Here is a 20,096-nt window from a genome sequence, read left to right on the forward strand (position 1 = left end):
TCAATAACTTCCAGAACTAACAGAGCAACGGATCTCAATTTAGAACTTAAATGCTCTCAAACCAAACAAACTCTACATCTTCCTACTTTCTGTCTGAAAAGCAATCTTTAATTACTGCTATTTTTACAGCAAGTTGAATGGAATTACTCATTCCTGACCAAATACAGAGCTATAAGAAGGCAAAGAGGTGAATAGCAGCACTCATTGCTTGTCAGCCTCTCAAGGCCCTGAGGGAAAGCGTCCTGGCACATCTTTCCAGAGCATCATATTTACACAAATAGAAAAAAGATTAGTCCTCCCCCACCGCTGTCTGCAGCTCGTGGATACCATAGTCACTATTCTGACATTTTTATTTATTGGAAACGTAAGCTTATCTTACTCCAGTGGTAAAAAACATCTTCTCCTAACTCTCACAGATTAATCCTCTTTGCGATCTGAGAGATATCTAGGAGAGGAAGAGAAATAAACCCAATACAGTCAGTTAATTGCTTAGTGACAGATAATCTTTTCTCCTCCTATAAAAAGAATAATAAAAAGTAAATAAAAAGCCCTCAACTAAAACTGTGGAAAAAGTCTGCTGAGAGGATAACAGCGTAATTAAAGTCAGGCCTAGCCTGATGCAAAAATCTCATTTACCATGTACAGAAGCAGCAGCCCACTTTCTGTCCAAAGCTCAGTGAGCACAGAGCCTTAGCACTCTAGAAGATTGTATAGATTCATCCCATCTCTTTTCTCTTACTGTATTTCATCCCTTCATGTCTGTCGCCAGTGGTCTCTTAATTCATCGGTAGTTTTAGAAGGGCGATCTCCATCCATTAGTGCTGCAGCCAGCTGTAGTTAAACTGGCTGAAAAATTACAAAGAAATGCCATCCTAGCAGGTACTAGTGTGTTTATAAAGAAGACAGATTCATATCTTGTAGGCGATGGCATAGTTGTGTTATAGATGGTTACAGTCCCATCAGTCACAAGACTGCTTAAATCACCCAGCTACACCTTCAAATGACAGATGTGCTTATAACCAGCTATAGCATAAATGACTCGTGTCTGTGACACGCTTCTAAACAGCCCCTCGTCATTCATCAACCTTTTGAGAATGCACTCTGCACAGGCGGAGAGAGTGGTATTTCTTTGTCATGTATTCAAGCCAGAGATTCCCCTTCGGTTGTGGGTACCTGCAAAACTACCTGTATTTCTCCTCTACCCTTCAGAAACAGAATCCTTGACACCAGAAATCAAACCAGACATGAATGAGATCATGCTTTCTTCCATCTCACAGCATCAAACCTAGAGGCATGAAATAAATTAAAGTGCAAGATATGTTTCTCCCCTTCTCTCAATTCTATTTTTTTCTATGTTTTTTAAACAAGCGGGGAGATTTAAATTAACATGTCACTTAGGCAGCCAGGAGGAGCAACAGCTAATAACCTCTCTGTCAGGTGCATTTAATAAAAAGATATGCCCATCTTATCATTTCTTTCCATCACACTAAGAACAGAGAAGCCGTCCTGGGATCTTCACAGGAATATTTATTAGCGACCTGAAGGCATGCATCTAACAGCAGAGCCAAACTAAGGACAGACGACAATATAACCATCTTATGGCATGCTTATGTAAGGCAACAAGATCGAGGAACGACAGTGAAGTGCACTGGCAACTTTCAGAGCAGTCACAAACACTGAAGAGCTGATCAAGAATAATAGAGCTCTGCAAAGATAAGGGGGTTGACTTTATCTATCCTGGTTCTCTTTCAACACTTCTCAGTCCAAAGCATTTGCCCAGGGATTCTGGATGGTTGGCCATGCAACTGTGACCAAGTGTTCACAAGTGACGTGTTCCAAGTGAACCTGAGGCTGATGGGTTCAAAGTAAGACAAGCAGTTCCTCAAATAATCTGTGGAACTCCTTGCTCTAAAATGCCACAGGTACCAAAAATTTTAACACACTCCAAGAGATATTAAAAAAATTAGCTTATGGGATATTATTCCTGTGATATACACTAAAACCAAAAAAATTATTAAGACCCAGATGGACCTTAAACTGAAGGTTGAGGAAGGACTGTAAACTTCAAACTTAAGAATGAATACTAAGAGAATACTAGGAGGAAGTGTCAAATATGATAAGCCTGTTCATATATTCTTTATTAGACTGCTTTTTTGGTAATAGGATACTGGGCTAGAGGAAACAATCAGGCCATTACTATTGTTATTAATCACATTCTGACATTAGGACTGTCTGAAGTCCAGAAAAGTGCACTGCACTCACTAGCTCTAGGACTGCTACATTTCCAAAGCCCCAGCTTCTGGTACATCCTCCAGTGAAATCCCCACAGTCCCTTCTCTTTTAATCAGGGTAAAATTTGTGCCGTTGTGGCATGCTCCAAAGAAACCAATTCTGAAACCGGCAACAGCATAAGTTCATCAGCACAATTTTGTGCCTGCGTTCATACACCTGAACAAGAAGTATGTTTTCCACTCTGATGTGGCTGTCCTATTTTCAGTCTTAAACCAGTACCTCAACACAATCCTGCGTTGGATTGCACGAGTAAAGTACTACTTCAGTACGGTCAGCAATGGGAAACGAGATGTCTCTACATAGTGAAGCACCATACCTTCCTCAATGACTGATGAAACAGAGATGAATATTTCTCAGGGTGAAATGACCAAGGGTAGTAAGAGGAAACAAAAATAATATATTTCATATTTATGAATATTCTTCTCAAAACCATTGAGAAATGAAAGAATCTAGCCCAAACCCCCTTCAGAAAAACACTGCCAAAGCCACAGTCCTGAAAGGCTCTTTACTATGGTGTGCACCACATGGGGTTTCTTCTTTGTTTTATTTCTTCAGGCCAGTAGGTAGAGCACTAGTCTGAGTTCAGAATATACTCCATATCAAATCCCTCCTCTGTCATTCTCTTAAAAACCTGTGGAGTTCCTTCAACAGAAAGGTTATTTGTTCTCCTTCTGACACAAAATCCTCCCTTGGAAACAAAAATCCTTTCCTCAACAAGTTTATCAAAAACAAGTTCATTCCAACAATAAGTTTTAGTTTCAAATACCTAAAGTTTTCTTGTATCAAGACTGTAGCCTGTTCACCTCCATCAATGACCTGCATACAAAACTTGCATACAAGACTTCCCACCAAAGTTTCACAGATGGAACCATGAGAAAACCTCCCTTTCATTCATTACAGGTCATGAAAGTACCACTAAGGGACACGTGAAGTAAACACCCCTTAGATCCATTTTTCAGAGAGATAAAAACATCTGCTCTCATTGAACCTAAATAACTGCCTTAAGAAATAGATCATGGCCCAACTCTTTACTTTGGTTCACAGAGTGCATGGCATAACTTGAAATCATGAAAGTATCAAGGCATTCCCTATAAATCAGTCTAGTAGTCAACACCACACAAACGGAAATCAATTATCTGGTACTAATTCTATCAGTTCTGAATAAACAGACACTGAATACTCGCACACAGGTATTCCCCCAGTCTTAGTAGCACTGATTTTTCACAAGGATCATTTGGGCAGTAGACAGCCATAAGATCCTCCATTATAAACAAGGACTTAAGGCTGTTGAGTTCTCCTAAAAATAACCAGTTGGTTAATTTGATTCTAAATAAAATGGGAAAGGGGAAATCAAATGATAGCACATCCACGAAGTACATTATCTAGCTGAAACAAGACAATCAGACTTCAGCCTCTTTGTCCTTGAGTAGGAAAGAACAGAAGTGAGAGAGAGGGTTTAGCTACAAACCTTCCAGCACATTTAAAAAAATCCAATTAAATTCAATAAAAGAATTGTATCAGGCTCTTCCTATTTAAGTAAGGTGGTAATTATTAACTCAATTTATCTCCATACCTCCAAAGAGAGCTCTCTGTGATGCTTCCCAGGTTGTAGTCATACAGCTTTGTCAGAATTAGAATCACCTAAAGGCAAAAGAAGAAATCATGGTTAGTCTCAAACAATTACAATCTCATAGAACTGAAATGACCCCAGGGAGGGCTTAGGATTCCTTTAATGGGTGCTTAACATAATTGAATGAATTGTTAAAAGCATTTGCCTAAACTGACATGGGAAGTATTTGCAGAGATATATGTTGAGCCAATCAGACCTTTTCTTGCTCAACTCCTCTGCATGATATCACCAACAGGTTCTTCCCTTAACCCCAGGAGGCAGAGTGCAGTGGGAAGAAGCTGACGTGCTAGACATAATGTTTCAGGATACAAGATGAGGTCTGCTGTATGCAGTAGAAATAGCGATTACTTTCTGCTCTGTTTCACAAGCACTGGAAGTGCTGATCTTTTTCACAGCTGAGGTGCACAGATAACCCACTGGCCTGTCTCCAGTCAAATTCTTTCTGGTTGTAACAGATGATACAACACAAGCAAATAATCACCAGTTTTGGCCTGGGAAACTCAGACCGGACATCAGGAAAAAAATCTCCATAAGGAAAAGAATTCAACACTGGGACAGGCTAACAAGAATACCTGTAAAGCCTCCATCCTTGGAGGGTTTAACGACCTGGCTAGACAAAGTCGTGGCTGACTCAATCTGTAGTTCATGATAACACTGCTTGGAGTAAGAGGTTGAACTAGGGACCTCCAAATGTCTCTAACAACCAACATTTCTATGACTTCAGTGAAAAGTTTTAGATTTAGCCAGAATGGAAGTGCTTCCAGATTTAGGAGTTTTATTAGCTTTTTTGATAAACAGCTTTTCCCTCCTGCCAAAACAGACGCATCTAGAATACAATTATCTTACTGGGGGGAGGAAAGCAATTTTAGCAAAAAGAATTTCCAGCAAAACATTTCAGCCTGCTCTTTTGTTAATATCTTTAAGAAAAAAAAAAAAATTTACCAACTTTCAAGATGATGGGCTCCTTTAGCCAGACCTACATTTGGGACATAAACTACCAGACCATTACTATTGCTACTAATTTATTTTGCATTTCTCCCTGCCAGGTCGCTGTATATCTTATCCTCCTCTCTATCCTATTAAAACTGCCATAAATTAAAGAGGCACAACTCTTCTTATCTGACAAAATCCCTGATCTATATACCTCTACATTATTATTTTCAGCCTGGGTTCCTAAGAAATGAGGGTCACAAATACACATCACGCTGCTCCCTCGACATCACCAACTTCAAACAATTTGGCAGAGAAGCAAAGGACTGGAGGAAATTCAGTCCCTGTAAGCACTGTACAAGCTGGAACCAGCATGGCAGAGGAATAGCCACGTGGCTGCTTGCACCAGGGCAGAGGCACAGACCTCACCACTGCCTTTTCCGAAAGCAAAAGCCATCCTACCTCTTGCACACTGACAACCCCAAAACAGCCACTCTGGGAACTGCCCCTTTCCAATACACTCAACATATGACAGACCAGAAAAAGCACGGTGATGTGGGAGATGAGGGAATAAGCAATCACATAGTTACTGCAATAGAGGAAGGTATAGGGCACAGAGCACACACCCCTGACAGACATCCTTTCCACAGCACAACTCTGTTAAATCCCTCACAGCACAGAGAGAGGCTGCCCAAAGCATTCCTATCTGCACAAACACTAGTCGTGTGTGGCTGATGAGGGAAACAGGAGAGGCGCCTGGAAAAACAGCGGTTCACCAGGCCTGACCATCACCAAACATCCTCCAGAAGAAAAGCAGCCTCCCTTATTATCTGCTGCCATTTTGATTTCCCACATCCCACTATGCCCGCTTACTGCTTTATGTCCAAAATAAGAGCCTCACCCTGCTATCTATAAATAACTGGCTGCAAACTCAGGCTATTAAAATGCAAACCCATCAGGCAGAAGACAAGGCGAGGGGAAGACACCCCAACTTTGTATCTCAGTGACACCGCACAAAGGGCTCCACAGAGAAACGAGGACTGTGGAAAGGCCCAGGGCCGGCCCCAGCCTGCCCCACTCCTGGCAGGGTGTGGGACAGGCCCTGCCTGCAAGGCCCTGCCCTGCCCCTCGCCTCAAGGTTCACGCGGGGCCTGGTCATGGCGGTGCAGAGGGCAGCCCTGAGGCTCCCTAAGCAGAGATCAGGGTCCTGCCACAAGGCTGCCCCTTGGCGCCAGGCCCAGCCCAGCCCTGCTGCGTGACCCCTCGATCTGTCCCTGGGTCCCCATTTCCCCAGTGGCTCCCTCACATTCTCCCCCACCAGCCCTGCCCCGTGGTCTCGCAGCAGCAAGTCACCCCAGGCCCCTCCTCCAGGTGCCCTGACCACCAACGCCAAATCCCACTATGTCCTCCAGCAATACCCACCCTGTGGCAACTGGGGACTGATCCACAGTGACCCCAACCCACCGAGCGGCATTTCCCCCTGAAATAGCTCCATGTTTCCTGCCTGGCCTGAAGCCCAGAGGACAACAAGCATCCCCCCATTATAATGGGGGTGGTTCACACAACCGCCATGACCCCTCCCCTCTGCTCCCCAGGGCACCCTGACTTGGATATCTCCTCCGTCTCCCAAAACACACGGTCCCACTGCTGTCCAGGAGGTGCCTCCCTCTAAGCCTGGAGGGTCTCTGAAGAGGCAGCCAATGTGCGAAGCGCCAGCCACCTGCCGGGCCATCAGATGGCGGATCTGCAGCGGGCACAAATGCTTCGCGAAGGCTTGCGCCAATTAGGGCTTTATAAGTACTAAATTTCAATCTCCACCCTCCCAGGAATGCTTATCGGTGACAGCAGGGCAGCTGTCTGCTCCAGATACAGGACTGTGCTGCGGCCATCCCTCACAGCACCTCTGAAAGGGTAATAAATCCCCTGCATATAAATACAAATTGGGGCGGGGGGAGAGAAAAAGGAAGAGAAAGGGGTGTGTGCATAAAGCCTTTCTGAATAACCACTCTCCCAATGAAAGGCAGCAGTGAACTCAATGAGGTTCAGTGCCAGCCTGCGTGGAGACCTTCCATACGATGTGGGAGTTGTGCGCACCCTCGGCTTCCAGCCTCCCTTGGATCTGCAAAGCAGCTGGACAGTTGCTTACATCTTTTTCCAAGCCTTGCTGTCTTCTCTTGGCCGTCTCCTCCTCTGCTTGCCAGAGGAACCAGAGATGTAAATGACTAATGAATATTTCTGCTAATGAATATTTTGACATCTGGTAGTTTTACAAGCAGACAGAAACTCGGAAGAGTAAATAGGAAAAACAGTGAGGTTTTTCCCCCATTCTTTGCCACTGGCTGGTGTAAATCTTGGGGAAGATCATACAAAGAATCAAGAAACACTTTTCCCATCTGTCAAACCCAAGAATTAGAATCAAACTAATTTTATCAAATACTAAGATTAGCAGTGGGTGATTACTGGCATTAAATAGACTGAGAATTATTTCTCACAAATCACTCAGATTTTTACTTTTTCCAACTGAGGAAAAATCAAAATTCTGAAAACTTCCATGAAATAAAACTCCATCAAGAATTTTAGTCTCCTCACTTGAGGGAAAAAAACTGTAATTGACAACCCAAAAAATATGAAATGACAAAAAATTAAAAGTGCCAATATGAGAAATCAAAATATTTCACTTCCTGGAACGTCTCTTTTGTTCTTTTTTCTTCCCCCAGAAATTTCAATAAAACCCACACAATCTTAGAGTGCTGTAGGTTCTTCGAACTGATGCAGGGGGAAAAAACCCAGCTGAATTCCATCATACTTTTTTTTATATAGCTCTAACAATCCCTCTACAGAGGCATCCCTGGAGTCATTCAAATATGCACATTAGTTGCAGACTAGTTACATCGAGAACTCTAAATAATATTGGTATATCCTAGCATCTTAGTAAATTTAGGTCAAAATCTTAACATTTAACATTTCCAAGTTAATATTTCTATTTAACACCACGCTGCAGCATACACATGCAAGGCCAAGTGTACGTGGGTTGAGGCAATCCCAATCACAAATACAGGCTGAGAGGAAAACGGGTTGAAAGCAGCCCTGAGGAGAAGGACTTGAGGGTGTTGGTTGATGAGAAGCTCATCATCAGCCAGCAATGTGCGCTCGCAGCCCAGAAAGCCAACTGCATCCTGGGCTGCATCAAAAGAAGCGTGGCCAGCAGGGCGAGGGAAGTGATTCTGCCTCTCTACTCCACTGTTGTGGGACGCCACCTGGAGTACTGCATCCAGCTCTGGAGCCCCCAACATAAGAAGGATATGGAGCGAGTCCAGAGGAGGGCCACAAAGATGATCAGAGGGCTGGAGCACCTCTCCTATGAAGCCAGGCTGAAAGAGTTGGGATTGTTTAGCCTAGAGAAGAAGAGGCTCCGGGGAGACCTTATAGCGGCCTTTCAGTCCCTAAAGAGGACCTACAAGAAAGCTGGGGAGGGACTCTTTATCAGGGAGTGTTTCAATAGGACAAGGGGTAACTGTTTTAAACTGAAAGAGAGGATATTTAGATTAGATATCAGGAAGAAATTCTTTACTCTGAGGATGGTGAGGCACTAGAACTGGTTGTCCAGAGAAGTTGTTGATGCCCCATCCATGAAGTGTTCAAGACCAGGCTGGATGGGTCTTTGAGCAACTTGGTCTAGTCAGAGGTGTCCCTGCCCATGGCAGGGGGTTGCAACTAGATGATCTTTGAGGTTCCCTTCTAATTCTAACCATTCTGTGATTCTATATGCACCGATTTGTTGGGTAATAGCTTAGATATCTCCGCTTAGTGCAGATATCCTATTCCCAAAACACCTAAGGGCTTTCCAATAGGATACTTTGTCATTTTTGTGGACCTCTGTCAGCTCCTGAGTATCTTTAAGCCTATCTCTAGTTTCAGCAGTCTCCTTGTGTCATTTACTGTGGTTCAAATACTAGCAATAGGTCTGCTTAAACATATATGTGCAAAACAAACAAGTCATTAGGCAGAAAATTAGTTATTTCTGCCCTAGAGTTCAGTGTTCTCTTTTCCCCTTTGTAATGATATTTGAATAACCTATGCAAGGCCATGATTTTGGCTATATTTACTTTTTCAGAAAACATATTTCTCCCTTGCTGTTCTCATTCTTTGTTATTTAGCCTGCAAAGGTTAGTTCGTGTTTAAGAGTGTTTCTTTTTCTTTTTTTGCTCTGTGGCTGTCACTATGCAGCACTGAGGAACCTAATGAACAGAGACATGCATATTATGTTGTTCTAAATGTCAGAGTATGGGCTGTGAAGAAACACAGTAATGAAATAAAAAGTATTGTCTCACCTTTTTTTTTTTCTTCCTTTGTTTTTGTTTTCTGGGTCTGTGTATTTTTCTCCCTTCTTTACCGCTTACCAATCAATGCAAACTAACAAGAGCAAGAAGAAAAGAACAAGCAAACTAGAGATACAATGAAAAGGAGCTGAAAATCCAGTCTTATGCCAGCTCTGCTGTGAATACAGATAACCCTTCCTATTGCATAGAAATGCAAGGCTTCAGAAAGTCTGTTCATTTGGATCAGCAGTTGAAGTGGGTTATTCTGCCATAGCAGGTATGGAAGAGAAAGAAAGAGAAAGCTCTATAATGTCTGCATTGATAGCTCACAGGAAAAGATATTTGATCCTGGGTTTACTACATCCCCAGCGAGTGCACTAAGCGTGAGGTATAGCACTAAAAATGTTTTGTTTGAGTTACTTATATAAAGTAGAAAAGCCCCAGCAGCCAAGAAACAGATAGAATGCTTGGTGGGTTAGCACACTCAGCTGGGAAAAGACAGACTGATGAAAGAGGTACTTAAACCTGACTCACCCGTCTCCCAAAGGATACCAGTTCCCAGTGGCTATTCTAGAAGGATGGGGTATTCGCATCTTGGATACCATTATGCTTTTCTTCAAACCAAAACAGCATTTTCGAGAAAAATTTCCTTTATTAATCAGTCCTGACCTGTGATTGCTTTTTAAGACTTGGGATGTGAAGGCCCATCCATAGGTTTCAAGATGGAAATCACTGGCTGGACAGAAGAGACTGCTCTGTGAATTTGCAAGTTTAGGCCCTAGGAGGCTCTTTGCTACATTGGGAGAAATTCTAGGATAAGCAGGGCTAAATTTTTCCCAGATCTACTTTGGCTCATGTTCAACTGGTCCACGCTGCCTCATCGCACCCTTCCTTGCACTGCTGACTCAGGTTTAATACTGGCTTAAATCTTTGTCTTGACCTTGTTTTCAACTGCTCTACAAATGCATCTAGCAAGGCTCCCAATGGGTATCAGCCAAAGTTTGTCCTTTACTGCAGCACCAGTTCCAACTGTAATGCAAGGATTACCTTTAACCTGGCTTTTCACCCCCGCAAAAAATATTTAGTGTCAAACAGCACTGAACTAGCTGACCAGGAAGGTGGTGAATGAAAGTTCACACCCTGCTGCGGATCAGGCTCCCAACACATTGCGAATGAAGCAACAGGATACCACTCTGTAGCTGTGTAACTCCTCTGCTGCTAATGATGTGTGTCCAGAAAGCAAGCCGGCAAGGCTGCACTAAGCTATCTTCTGCACAGCTACACAGAAACCAGTAACTGAGCCAGCTAATTGCGCACTAGGTCAGGGATCTGTACCACTTCGCACTACTCACTGACAATTGCAAATTTACTTCTGGGAACACTACGTGAGCACTATGTTAAAAGGTGTCCATGCTTCTTCAAGCTAGGCCAAACGAAGATGTGGACTGGAACAACTGTTGTGTTTAAGGTTTGATCGCTGTTACCAAAGACCCACTGCACAAAGTGGTCTGTGATGTTCCAACTCAATATCGTTTATACCAACAATGCTCTCATCTTGCATACATTTTATCAGCTGTATTCTCACCACTACCCTCAGCTTCTCTCTGCGAATGCTTTCCACTTTACACAGCACAACAGGGTACTAAACTCAAACAAACAACTTTTACAGCTGCATGGTGATAGAGATTTTTCAAACAGAAGAACACAATAACATTTTTAAAAGTGTTCACTGTAAATTCTTGGGCTCCGATTTTTACACTTTTACCTCTAGATTTACCTAAAACTGTGCCAGAAAGATCAGTCCTACAGGATTCAAGTGCCAATTTCAAAATCACAAGAGGCCTTTGCTTATGACAGCACAAAACAGCACATTTGCTTTAATATTTTCAGACTTCCATGCTTTGCATGTAGGTTTGCATCTGTTTCCATCAAGACTGCAGCTGTCCTGAGACAAGCCACAGAACTATTTAGTCAATAGCCCAGTTTCCTGACTTGTGCACCATCAACTCTCAGCGTTACTTGTGTTTAGACTGCTCCTTACTCAACATTTTGTTAAAATCATTTGAAAGTGCTGCAAATGTTATATTTGATAAAATATTTCTAATACCTGACTGCAAGCCACTTACGGCAGCTTTCTGAATCAGTTCGAGAACCAGTTTCTTCTGTAGACCGTTAGTGTGGTGATCAGACAACTCTTTTTGACCACTGAAGTCCCAGGAAAAAAAAAAAAAAAAAAAAGAATGCTGCCTCCCTGCCACCCCTGCAATCCAATGAAAGCCTTCAGGATGCTATTCTGTCCTGGCTTCTTGTCCAGCATCACAGACTTTTCTGTATCAAGCCCCAGCCTTAGCAACGTGTTCATTTTCAGCATAGGATAACCAAGTCGGTCTTCATGAACTTCATCATTAGTCCTGTATTAGAACTAATAAGCCGTCAAGAAGCTTCTAGTTTCAGTCACATGCCAGCTACATACTCAACACTACGCCCTGATCTTCAGGATGTGCCAGAATTTGACAAAACAGCAGTTACAACAGTCTTCCCTCTCCTCTGGTGCCCTCCACCCATGCAAGGAGCATGCAACACATCCAGAGCGTTTGGCACTCAGAATGCCACATGGGCAGTTTGGTTGCTCTGTTGTTATAACCTGTAAATGTTTTGGCATAGTGACTGTCTCACACCTGCACAGAACACAAGCAGTCTTCAATATAACAATATTTTGTTAATAAGGTATCGAAATACGTGTAGCTTTGTAAAATATGGTAATGGTGTCACTATCCTTTACAAGGCTCCCCTGATGGAACTGTCACACTGCCTTCTAATTGGAACGAGAGAAACAAATATCCAGGCACAATCAAGACAGTTTAAGTACACCTCAGTGTGCAGTGATCCATGAATCCCTTATTAAACTCTGGAGATCGCCTACTTAGCAAGAACATAAGTCAATAACAAAGAAGCACTAAATTAAGGTTTCGCAAGCTTGTTGGTCTTCTATAACTGAGCAGGAAGCTAAAGGACTTGAATTTTTCTTGTGCATTATGTGTTACTAAACCATGTTTGTCAGGCTAGACTGCAGTGTTTGAGAGTATGCACCATTTGATCAAAGACTGGAAATAATTGGGCAACGCCTATCTGTTCCCTTCTTCATCTCTCCCTTCCCAATATAGCACAGAACTTTAGGACTCAGAAAAAAAAGGGTGAACACAAGTGGAACACAGGAATATTTCACAATGAGCCTTTGGTGAGGCAGCTATGTGAGGAAATGTTTCCAAATAAATTCACAAATAAGTCTGAATAATTCATGACTGAGAATTTTACAGGCTGCTCATGAATAAAAAAAGACAAACTCTAGAGAACTCATTATTTGGGACAAATTACTTGTACAAATCTTGTTCTTAGTATTATTATTATTTAGCAATTTTATACCAGTCAGCAAGTATCAGGGTCTCTAACAACTATGCAAATACCAAGAACTATGGAGACATGAAGACTTTGTGATTTGCTTTCTTTCTGGACTGCAGATCAACAGGCTTCCTTACATAAACACATCAGCAGGCAAAGGAACAGAGGAAAAGTGTAATGATAGAGAAGGACAGCCACATGGTTACACAGCTAGACTACCAACTCCCCATTTCACTGCAGTCTTTGTCTGAAGAATCTGTAAAGTAAAAATCCCTTAATTTTTGTGCATCTTTCAGTGGACAGAAAAAAGGTCTGATATTGCTCGCTATCCCATCTGTGACAAGAGGCTGTAGCAGACACTTAGAGAGAAAGCATTAAAAGTTGTCCATGTAGAGGGCGATTCTTCCCCTTAATAACGTTCAGCAATCAGATTACGCTCTTCCTAATTCAAAAACTATTGCCACTATTGTGCCTAATAATAAAAGGATCAAAGAAAGCAAGCAAGGTTGATCAAAGATGTGGAATGGCCTTTTTTTAATGAGAAATGACTCAAACTCTAAATCCAAAAAAGAGACGGCAGAGGAGATATGAAAGACATCTGTAAAGTGCGAAGTGTCCTGAATTGATTATTCACTCTTTTTCAGTACACGAGACCTAAGAAAGCAATTGAAAACGAGAGGTTCAAAATACTACATATACATGTGCTGGGAAATTCCTTCCCACTGTATTTTGTGGATACTGAAAACACAACGTTGGTTCAAATTGAGACCGGAAAAAATCAGTGAAAGAATGCACAATGCAGTCAATTAAATAAATAGAAATATATCTAGCACAATGTTTGCGCGAGTTTTTCCAAGCGTGCAATTTTAGCCACTGTTGGAGAGGAATATGGCCAAGTATAACAATGCTTTTATTCTTATAGCTACCATAGGTGGCTTTAGCCCTCAAGAATTTATCTAAATCTGTTTATAGCTATTCATATTTTTGGCATCTATAACAACCACCTGTAGGCGACAAATTCAATGTTTGCCAAACACGGATACTAGTATTTCCTTTTTTAATCTTGTATAATTCAATCAGTAGAGCAAGATGTATGGCAGTTTCTATTATACTCAGCTTACAGGGGTGCCTGGCATGGGGACAACTTTTAGAGGAGACTACAATATGAATTCTAATAAAGTGAGGTAAAATGAGGCATCTCTCTCAAATCTTTTAAAGATGGCCCCAGTCTTCATTTTTGTCATCAGGATGAAACAGAGATTTTTTTATGGTCTAAAAAGAATTTTAAATACTATCACCACTAAAGCAGAGAAAAGGAGATTGTGTTTCTGTAATAGCTAAAGCCCAAAGGCCCAGACACTGAGTTACTGCTTCTCCTGGCTCCAAAAGGAACCCAAACCTAGGCCTACCACATTCCAGAAGACCATCTTAGCCACTGACATGCTGAGTAACTTATAAAGGGGAATTAATTCCCTGCTTTAAGCCCTTTTTCCAACATTAAAACCTATTTTCACAAATTCCCTTTTCATTCAATGAGAATCTGTTTCATTGAAATATTTCTGAGCAGCTCCAAATATGATTAATGAACTCAAAAAAACACCAAACCTGATAAATTAAAAGGAGTAAGGGGAAATTCCAGGGAGTAAATTACTGTAGGGAAAGAAAGCAGAGATATTCAGGTTCCAAAGTAAATGTAATAATGGATTTTCTTCCAATGGCAGAATTAGGCAGGAAAGAGGGGAAGGAGGACAAAAACAAGGGAAAAAACTGCCTGTCATCTTGAAATGTTTTAATACAAAGGCAAATAGTTAAGAAAGAGACAAGGTTCCATTTCAGAAGACAAAAGTTGGTATAGAGAGAATCGATTACACGCTATAATTGCATTGATGCTTAAAAGCCATTAGCATGAGAGCTCTGTGCATGTTTCAAGAGGGAAATGAAGTCTTCTATTTATTCATTTCACTGAATACCCACATAGGCCTTTGGGGGATTATTTCAGAATTAAGACCAGAGGAGGGTGAAGCCCTAAACTACTTGGAAGGAAATTTCTACTCTTACACCCTATTATATTCACTGTCAATCAGCAGCTCTTGCTTAAACACGCAGTTACTGCCAGTGATTTAGAGTGGACACCCAGAAAGGGTGAAAGGGTCAATTGGAAAAAAGCACTAAGCTGTTCTGTGCCTGGCCTGCTCTCGGGCTCGCTATTCAAACACTCAGCGACATGCAGGAGGCTCTGGGCTTTGCCACGGGACAAAGATTTTAAGTGCTGAGAAGCCATTTCTGAAGCAAATTTGGAAAGCCTGCATATCTACAAGTGAAAACTTGCTTCTGAGGAGTTTCTCAGACACCTGATCTTCTGTGCAAACCAGTGTTCCAGCATAGCCACTGGCAGCTAAAAGTGCCACACTCAACACTCTCAGAAAAAGAAGGAGCACGCAAGAGGAGACTATGAAAACATGCCGCTTAGTCATTAGGATCCTACTTTGCAAGATATATTTATGGTGATGCCTTTCTGGTTAAGACCCAGAAGTTTCTGAAGGATTTAGAAATACCCATAAACTCCAGACACACAGAGTATTTCCCAAACCAGTAATCCGAGTCTCCACTTGAACGTAATTCACCCAACTCTGTCTGAAGAAAGAATGAAGAGTAAAAATATCACAAAAGGCAAAGTTGAGAAAAGCTGAAACGAGAGGTCTTTCCTTGGGAAAGGAACTGCATCCTGGGGGAAAACTGGGGGTGGAGGGGGAAACATAACAACAACAACAAAAAAAGGGATTCGTGTGCTATATACAATAACCAGATTGCTTATTCTGGAGCTCACTACAGAATATAAAAGTGAAAAATTAGCATGCAATGAATAATTTATTTAGCACTTTACTGTTGTTTAAACAAATCACTTTCATGAAAGCAATGTGTATTCAAGCAATAAATCACTGTTTAGCACTCTGTCACAAGCAAAAGATACTACTTGACAGAATTATTGAATGATGTTGCATGGTCACAAGGCAACTACAACAGAGATAAGGATGATGTCCTCGAGTAATAGACTGCCTCCCTCTCACCCCAGGGAAGAAATTGAATCTTTGAAGTAAAACTTTCATCCAGGGGCAGCAGGGGTAGTGAAACTTATGACCATAAGTGCCTTTCATCTTTAGGTCCCAAAAGTGCCCTGAAAACATTAATTGATCACTCCTAACAGCAGCTCTGTGATGTAGGTTGGTTTTATTGCCCACATCAAGCATACAGGGTTTAAGAGAATTTGTTATGGGAGGCAGGGAGGGAACACTTATCTGATGAACTCCTGGGTCTTCACTCTTGAAATCGTTCTTCCCTGTCCTCTAATGCATGGAGAGATGGACTTCATAAGGTCCTGACCTGCTCTAACTTTAAATCACAGCTTCCAGCCTGTCTAGCTCTAACAGGGCATGAGTTAAATTCAAGCTTTCTATTCCTCTTCCTGTAATTCTACTATCTTTTTGCATCAACACAGATGGGAACATATACTTTTTCGACTGATCTTCAGTCAGTGATGAACAACGCTATACTAACAGACACAAAGTATGTTTCCCAGAAACTGAGAAAAAAAAGCAAGCTTGGTGCAAAGATGGCTTTTATTCAGTGCAGTCGTTTGTTACACTGTGTTGGGGACATCTATTCTCCCAAATACCGGTTCCTCTAAAAGCGCTCTCCTAGCACTCCCAACACATCTTACACTAACAAATGACAATAAAATGCATAACTCTGTAGACAAATGTGGTAGGTCTCATCTTATGGCAACCCTTCGTGAATGGACTTAAAATAGAAATTAATTTACCTCAGGCCGAGGATTCAGAAAGTGTCTTATGTGCTCCTTTGGCCGCCAACACTATTTGGTCAGTCATTACTCCTCAATAGTGCAAGATGCAAAATCAAGTCCTTGTGTTCTCAGCTTCTCCCAGATCAGCAGAAATCTCACACTTGAGCACAACAATTGCTTTAGTTTGTGTATAATCACATGAACAACAAAACAAAGCAAGAATTTACTGCTCTTGGTTTGACACAAACAAGTGAGACAAACCATCCATTCAGCTTCCACTCGCTGGTCACCACAGTCAAGGAAGTGGGAGGATTCAGAGTAACATAAGGCTTTCTAGCAGCAATGAACAGAATCACCACATGCTCTAGAAGGAGAGAGGGCAGAACGTAAGGACCACTAACCTTAACCGATTGGATGTCTTTATTACAGAAAATTAGATGACCCTAGAACTCCAGAGGAATGAGGTCAGTCTCAAAAAGAGACATTTCAGCCATCACCCAGTACCTTTTGTCATCTGAGATTCATCTGATTATATGAGAAAAGTTCTTGGGTTCCTCGCATTCTTTCACCCACTCCAGCTGCAACAAAATATGCCAGCAGCAGCTGTTTGTAATAAGCTGGAAGGCATCTTGAGACCAATTGTAATGCAAAGGTCATATTTTCTGAGCTGTTTGTAGATAGTAATTTGTAAGGTTGTAATGTCACATGTTGTCAATAATTCAAGGTGGGAAATTGAAACAGTTAATAGGTCATCAATTCTTCACTCTCCCACCTTATCTCTTTCTCCCCAAAGAGCTGTTAAACCATGTTTCATCTGAGTATATTCCTTGAACCTCAGACTCAAAGGTTTCATTTGTTTATGGAAAGAAACTTAGGATGGTAAGATGTAAGTAATCCCTTAACAGGCACCCAGGGATCATAACAGATATAAAGCGCGCGTTTCAGACTTGGGATATAAATTCCTGTTAAAGGTCTGTTCTCACTGGGGCTTTATATCTGTAGAACAGGTTGGTGCTGTCAGAATGAAAACTGTTGTATTTTAGCAAAGAGAGGAGGACTTAGTCAAAAACAACTTGTTAAAGGAAGTGAGATATGTTCAAAGTAAGATCCTTCCCCCAGTTCTTTCAGGGAAAAAAACCCCACACCTTGTCATTAGAACATGAATTACAAGTTTTTCCTTCTTCCTCTTCCCCTTACCCCCCCCCCAGTTTTACAACCACCAGCTAAAAATGAACCAGCTCCCATCGGTGTCATCAACTCCGACAGTCTTTTGGGGCAAACCTAGTAACAAGCACAAGCATTGACAACAGCAACGTATATAATTAACACTTTGGGAAGCTGCACCCACTGAGTGGAACTCTTGCTGCATTCCCACCCAGGATCCGCATGAAATTAGTGCTGGCAAAAAAATACTTTGTGAAACTAGGAACATCCAACGGCCTGTAGCACTGATGCGAGCTCCCTCAAGGAGCAGATCACACAAACCTTGAAATGGAACTGTATGGTCACATCCCCATAGAAAGACTAAAATTGTGTCTACTATGTCAAAATAATGCAAGTGTCCTTGGTCACAAGGTAGGATTCATAGTCCATCATCTGAGAAGCCTGAAATTGGTATTGTGATAGGGAGACGTATCCACCTGATTAGGGAAAATTCCTCCAGAAAAAAAATTGTTACATCATTCTCATTCTCTTGATCTTATTTAGAGCATAGCCACACACATATAGAAAATGCTGAAGAGCATAACAGGACTGGAAGAAAGATAGAACCGTGCAGGACAGAAAACCTGTTACTGAGCCTTCCGTCAAGAGATCAAATCAGCTGCCCATGAGCGAGCGCACAAGTTATCTGCACCAGCTGCAGACCCACCACGGACTGAAGCGCAAAGACAGCTGTTTGTATTAAACTACACCCTCCATATATGACGAGAGTGCCTGATATTTACCTCCCCAGGGTTCAAAGCACATTTAGCTCACGTTCCCATGCCTTAGGGAAGGAGTCTGACAGAAACGAATGATTCCATCTTTTAATGGGCCATACTGTTTATGACTACTGTGTAAGTCAAGACATATTAACGCTAAATATCTTTAGGGAAGGTATTAGGCCTAAGATACTTTGAGCAGCGCTGTGGCCAAAATGACAGCCCCCTCAAGTTAAAAAAAAACATATATCCCAAGGGTTTTATTCTTTAAAGAGGCCCTCAGGGCCCTCTACACCTTTCCCTCCCCTGCAAACTCCAGTCTCGTATTTCTCTTGCTGCATTTTTTAACCGTGCTGGAGGGGGACGGGGGGGAGAGATTAGATCTGGTGGAACAGGTGGAGGTTTTCCACCAAGCAGTGAATGATAGGAGCTGCACCCCTTCAGGACTCTGAGCAACACAAGGAAGGATGAGGGGGATAAAAGGAGGATAAAAGAGAATAAAAGAAGGATAAAACAATCAAGACTTTGTAATTAACAAGACATTCTGACCTGGGGTCCTTCCTATCTGTCAGGAAGAGGACTTGGCTAGATTTTAGCTGCCTTCTAGTTATAAATAAGAAGAAAGGCACATGCATATCTCCTGCAGAGAGTTCATTCCTTAAAATTAAGAGGCAGGATGGTAACTTGAACCTCACATCTCCTCTTTCTCCCAGCACACGTTTCATCAGGAAGCTAACTCAAAAGGAGGGGGGAGTCAAAGCATATTACAAACTAACGCACAAAAATCTTATTAACCCACTAAGATGTATGACTAAGATCCTATTATCTGAAGGATAAAAAACCTAAGCTGCCTTCTGCCTATATCCTCAAGGTTTTGGAAGAAAGTGTAGGAGAAGCACGGTAGTCACAAGTGACTGGTGACCTTCATCTTAATTTCTCCTCCTCCTCATTTCCTGTCATGAGGGATGATGAAGGGGAGATACTCTCAGTTACTATGTATCAACTATTCTAAGTTTGGGGTTTTCATGGAGTCTTTTTGGAGTGAAAAAGCCAAGTCAATTCACGACTTCCTTTGTCCACAGAGGGCAAAACCAAAAAAAGATTGCTGGGTGGAAGCCTGTTACCCAGAACTGCAGTACCCAAATCACTCACTGTTTTTGACGACACTTTACCAGTGCTGTCTTCCAGGTGAAACAATGAGGATTTATAAACTTTCTGTGGAATCTGATGTCCTTCTAAACATGAGGATAAGAAAAAGCACTGATTTGGTCATTCCCGCTAGTGAGGTTATCTTTGTTCTGTAAATAAAGAGTAAGCTCCTTTGTCCCTCCATCACTTCCTTCAACTCCTTTAGCTTTGCTTTGGGTCAAACCTCCAGCTCTTACATTAAACAAAAGCAGACCAACACACAGGTGCAAGGAGGACAGGGTATCATTTTGATCCTAGAACTTGCCCACATATCCCAATCTCCCTAGTTAAGGCTGTTAAAATAGAAAGCACTGTATTGACTGTAATTTTCAAAATTCCTATAACTTTAAAAAGTCACTATTAGTGCTTCTTAACAAAATTAGCTACCCTGCCTGAACAGCATAGCATAGAAAAATGGCCCATTCCTCTCAACACACTACAGAGAAGTGTATTGTTTCATCAGCTGTATTCCAAATGCAAGTGAAAGCTGGCAGAAAGAGAATTTATTTTGAGCTCTTCTGAGAATTTCACACTCTAATACAAGTGGTTTTATAATGAAAACATTGGGGTTTCAGGATTTCTGGGTGTCCTTCCACAACATGTTAACAGCGTGT

General features: G+C 41.8%; 1 protein-coding gene across 6 annotated transcripts in view; it reads right to left on the bottom strand.

Moving 5' to 3' along the window:
• Positions 1 to 20,096, bottom strand: part of LOC141745444 (VPS10 domain-containing receptor SorCS1-like) — a 306,057-nt gene that overhangs the window by 209,540 nt on the left and 76,421 nt on the right. For all 6 annotated transcript variants that reach the window (XM_074593201.1, XM_074593202.1, XM_074593199.1 and 3 more), the window contains exon 2: positions 3,866 to 3,933. In XM_074593201.1, the coding sequence (XP_074449302.1) occupies positions 3,866 to 3,933 (68 nt within the window). The remainder of the gene's footprint in view (positions 1 to 3,865; positions 3,934 to 20,096) is intronic.

Source organism: Larus michahellis, chromosome 6, assembly GCF_964199755.1.
Source record: "Larus michahellis chromosome 6, bLarMic1.1, whole genome shotgun sequence".
Classification (NCBI taxonomy): Eukaryota; Metazoa; Chordata; class Aves; order Charadriiformes; family Laridae; genus Larus; species Larus michahellis.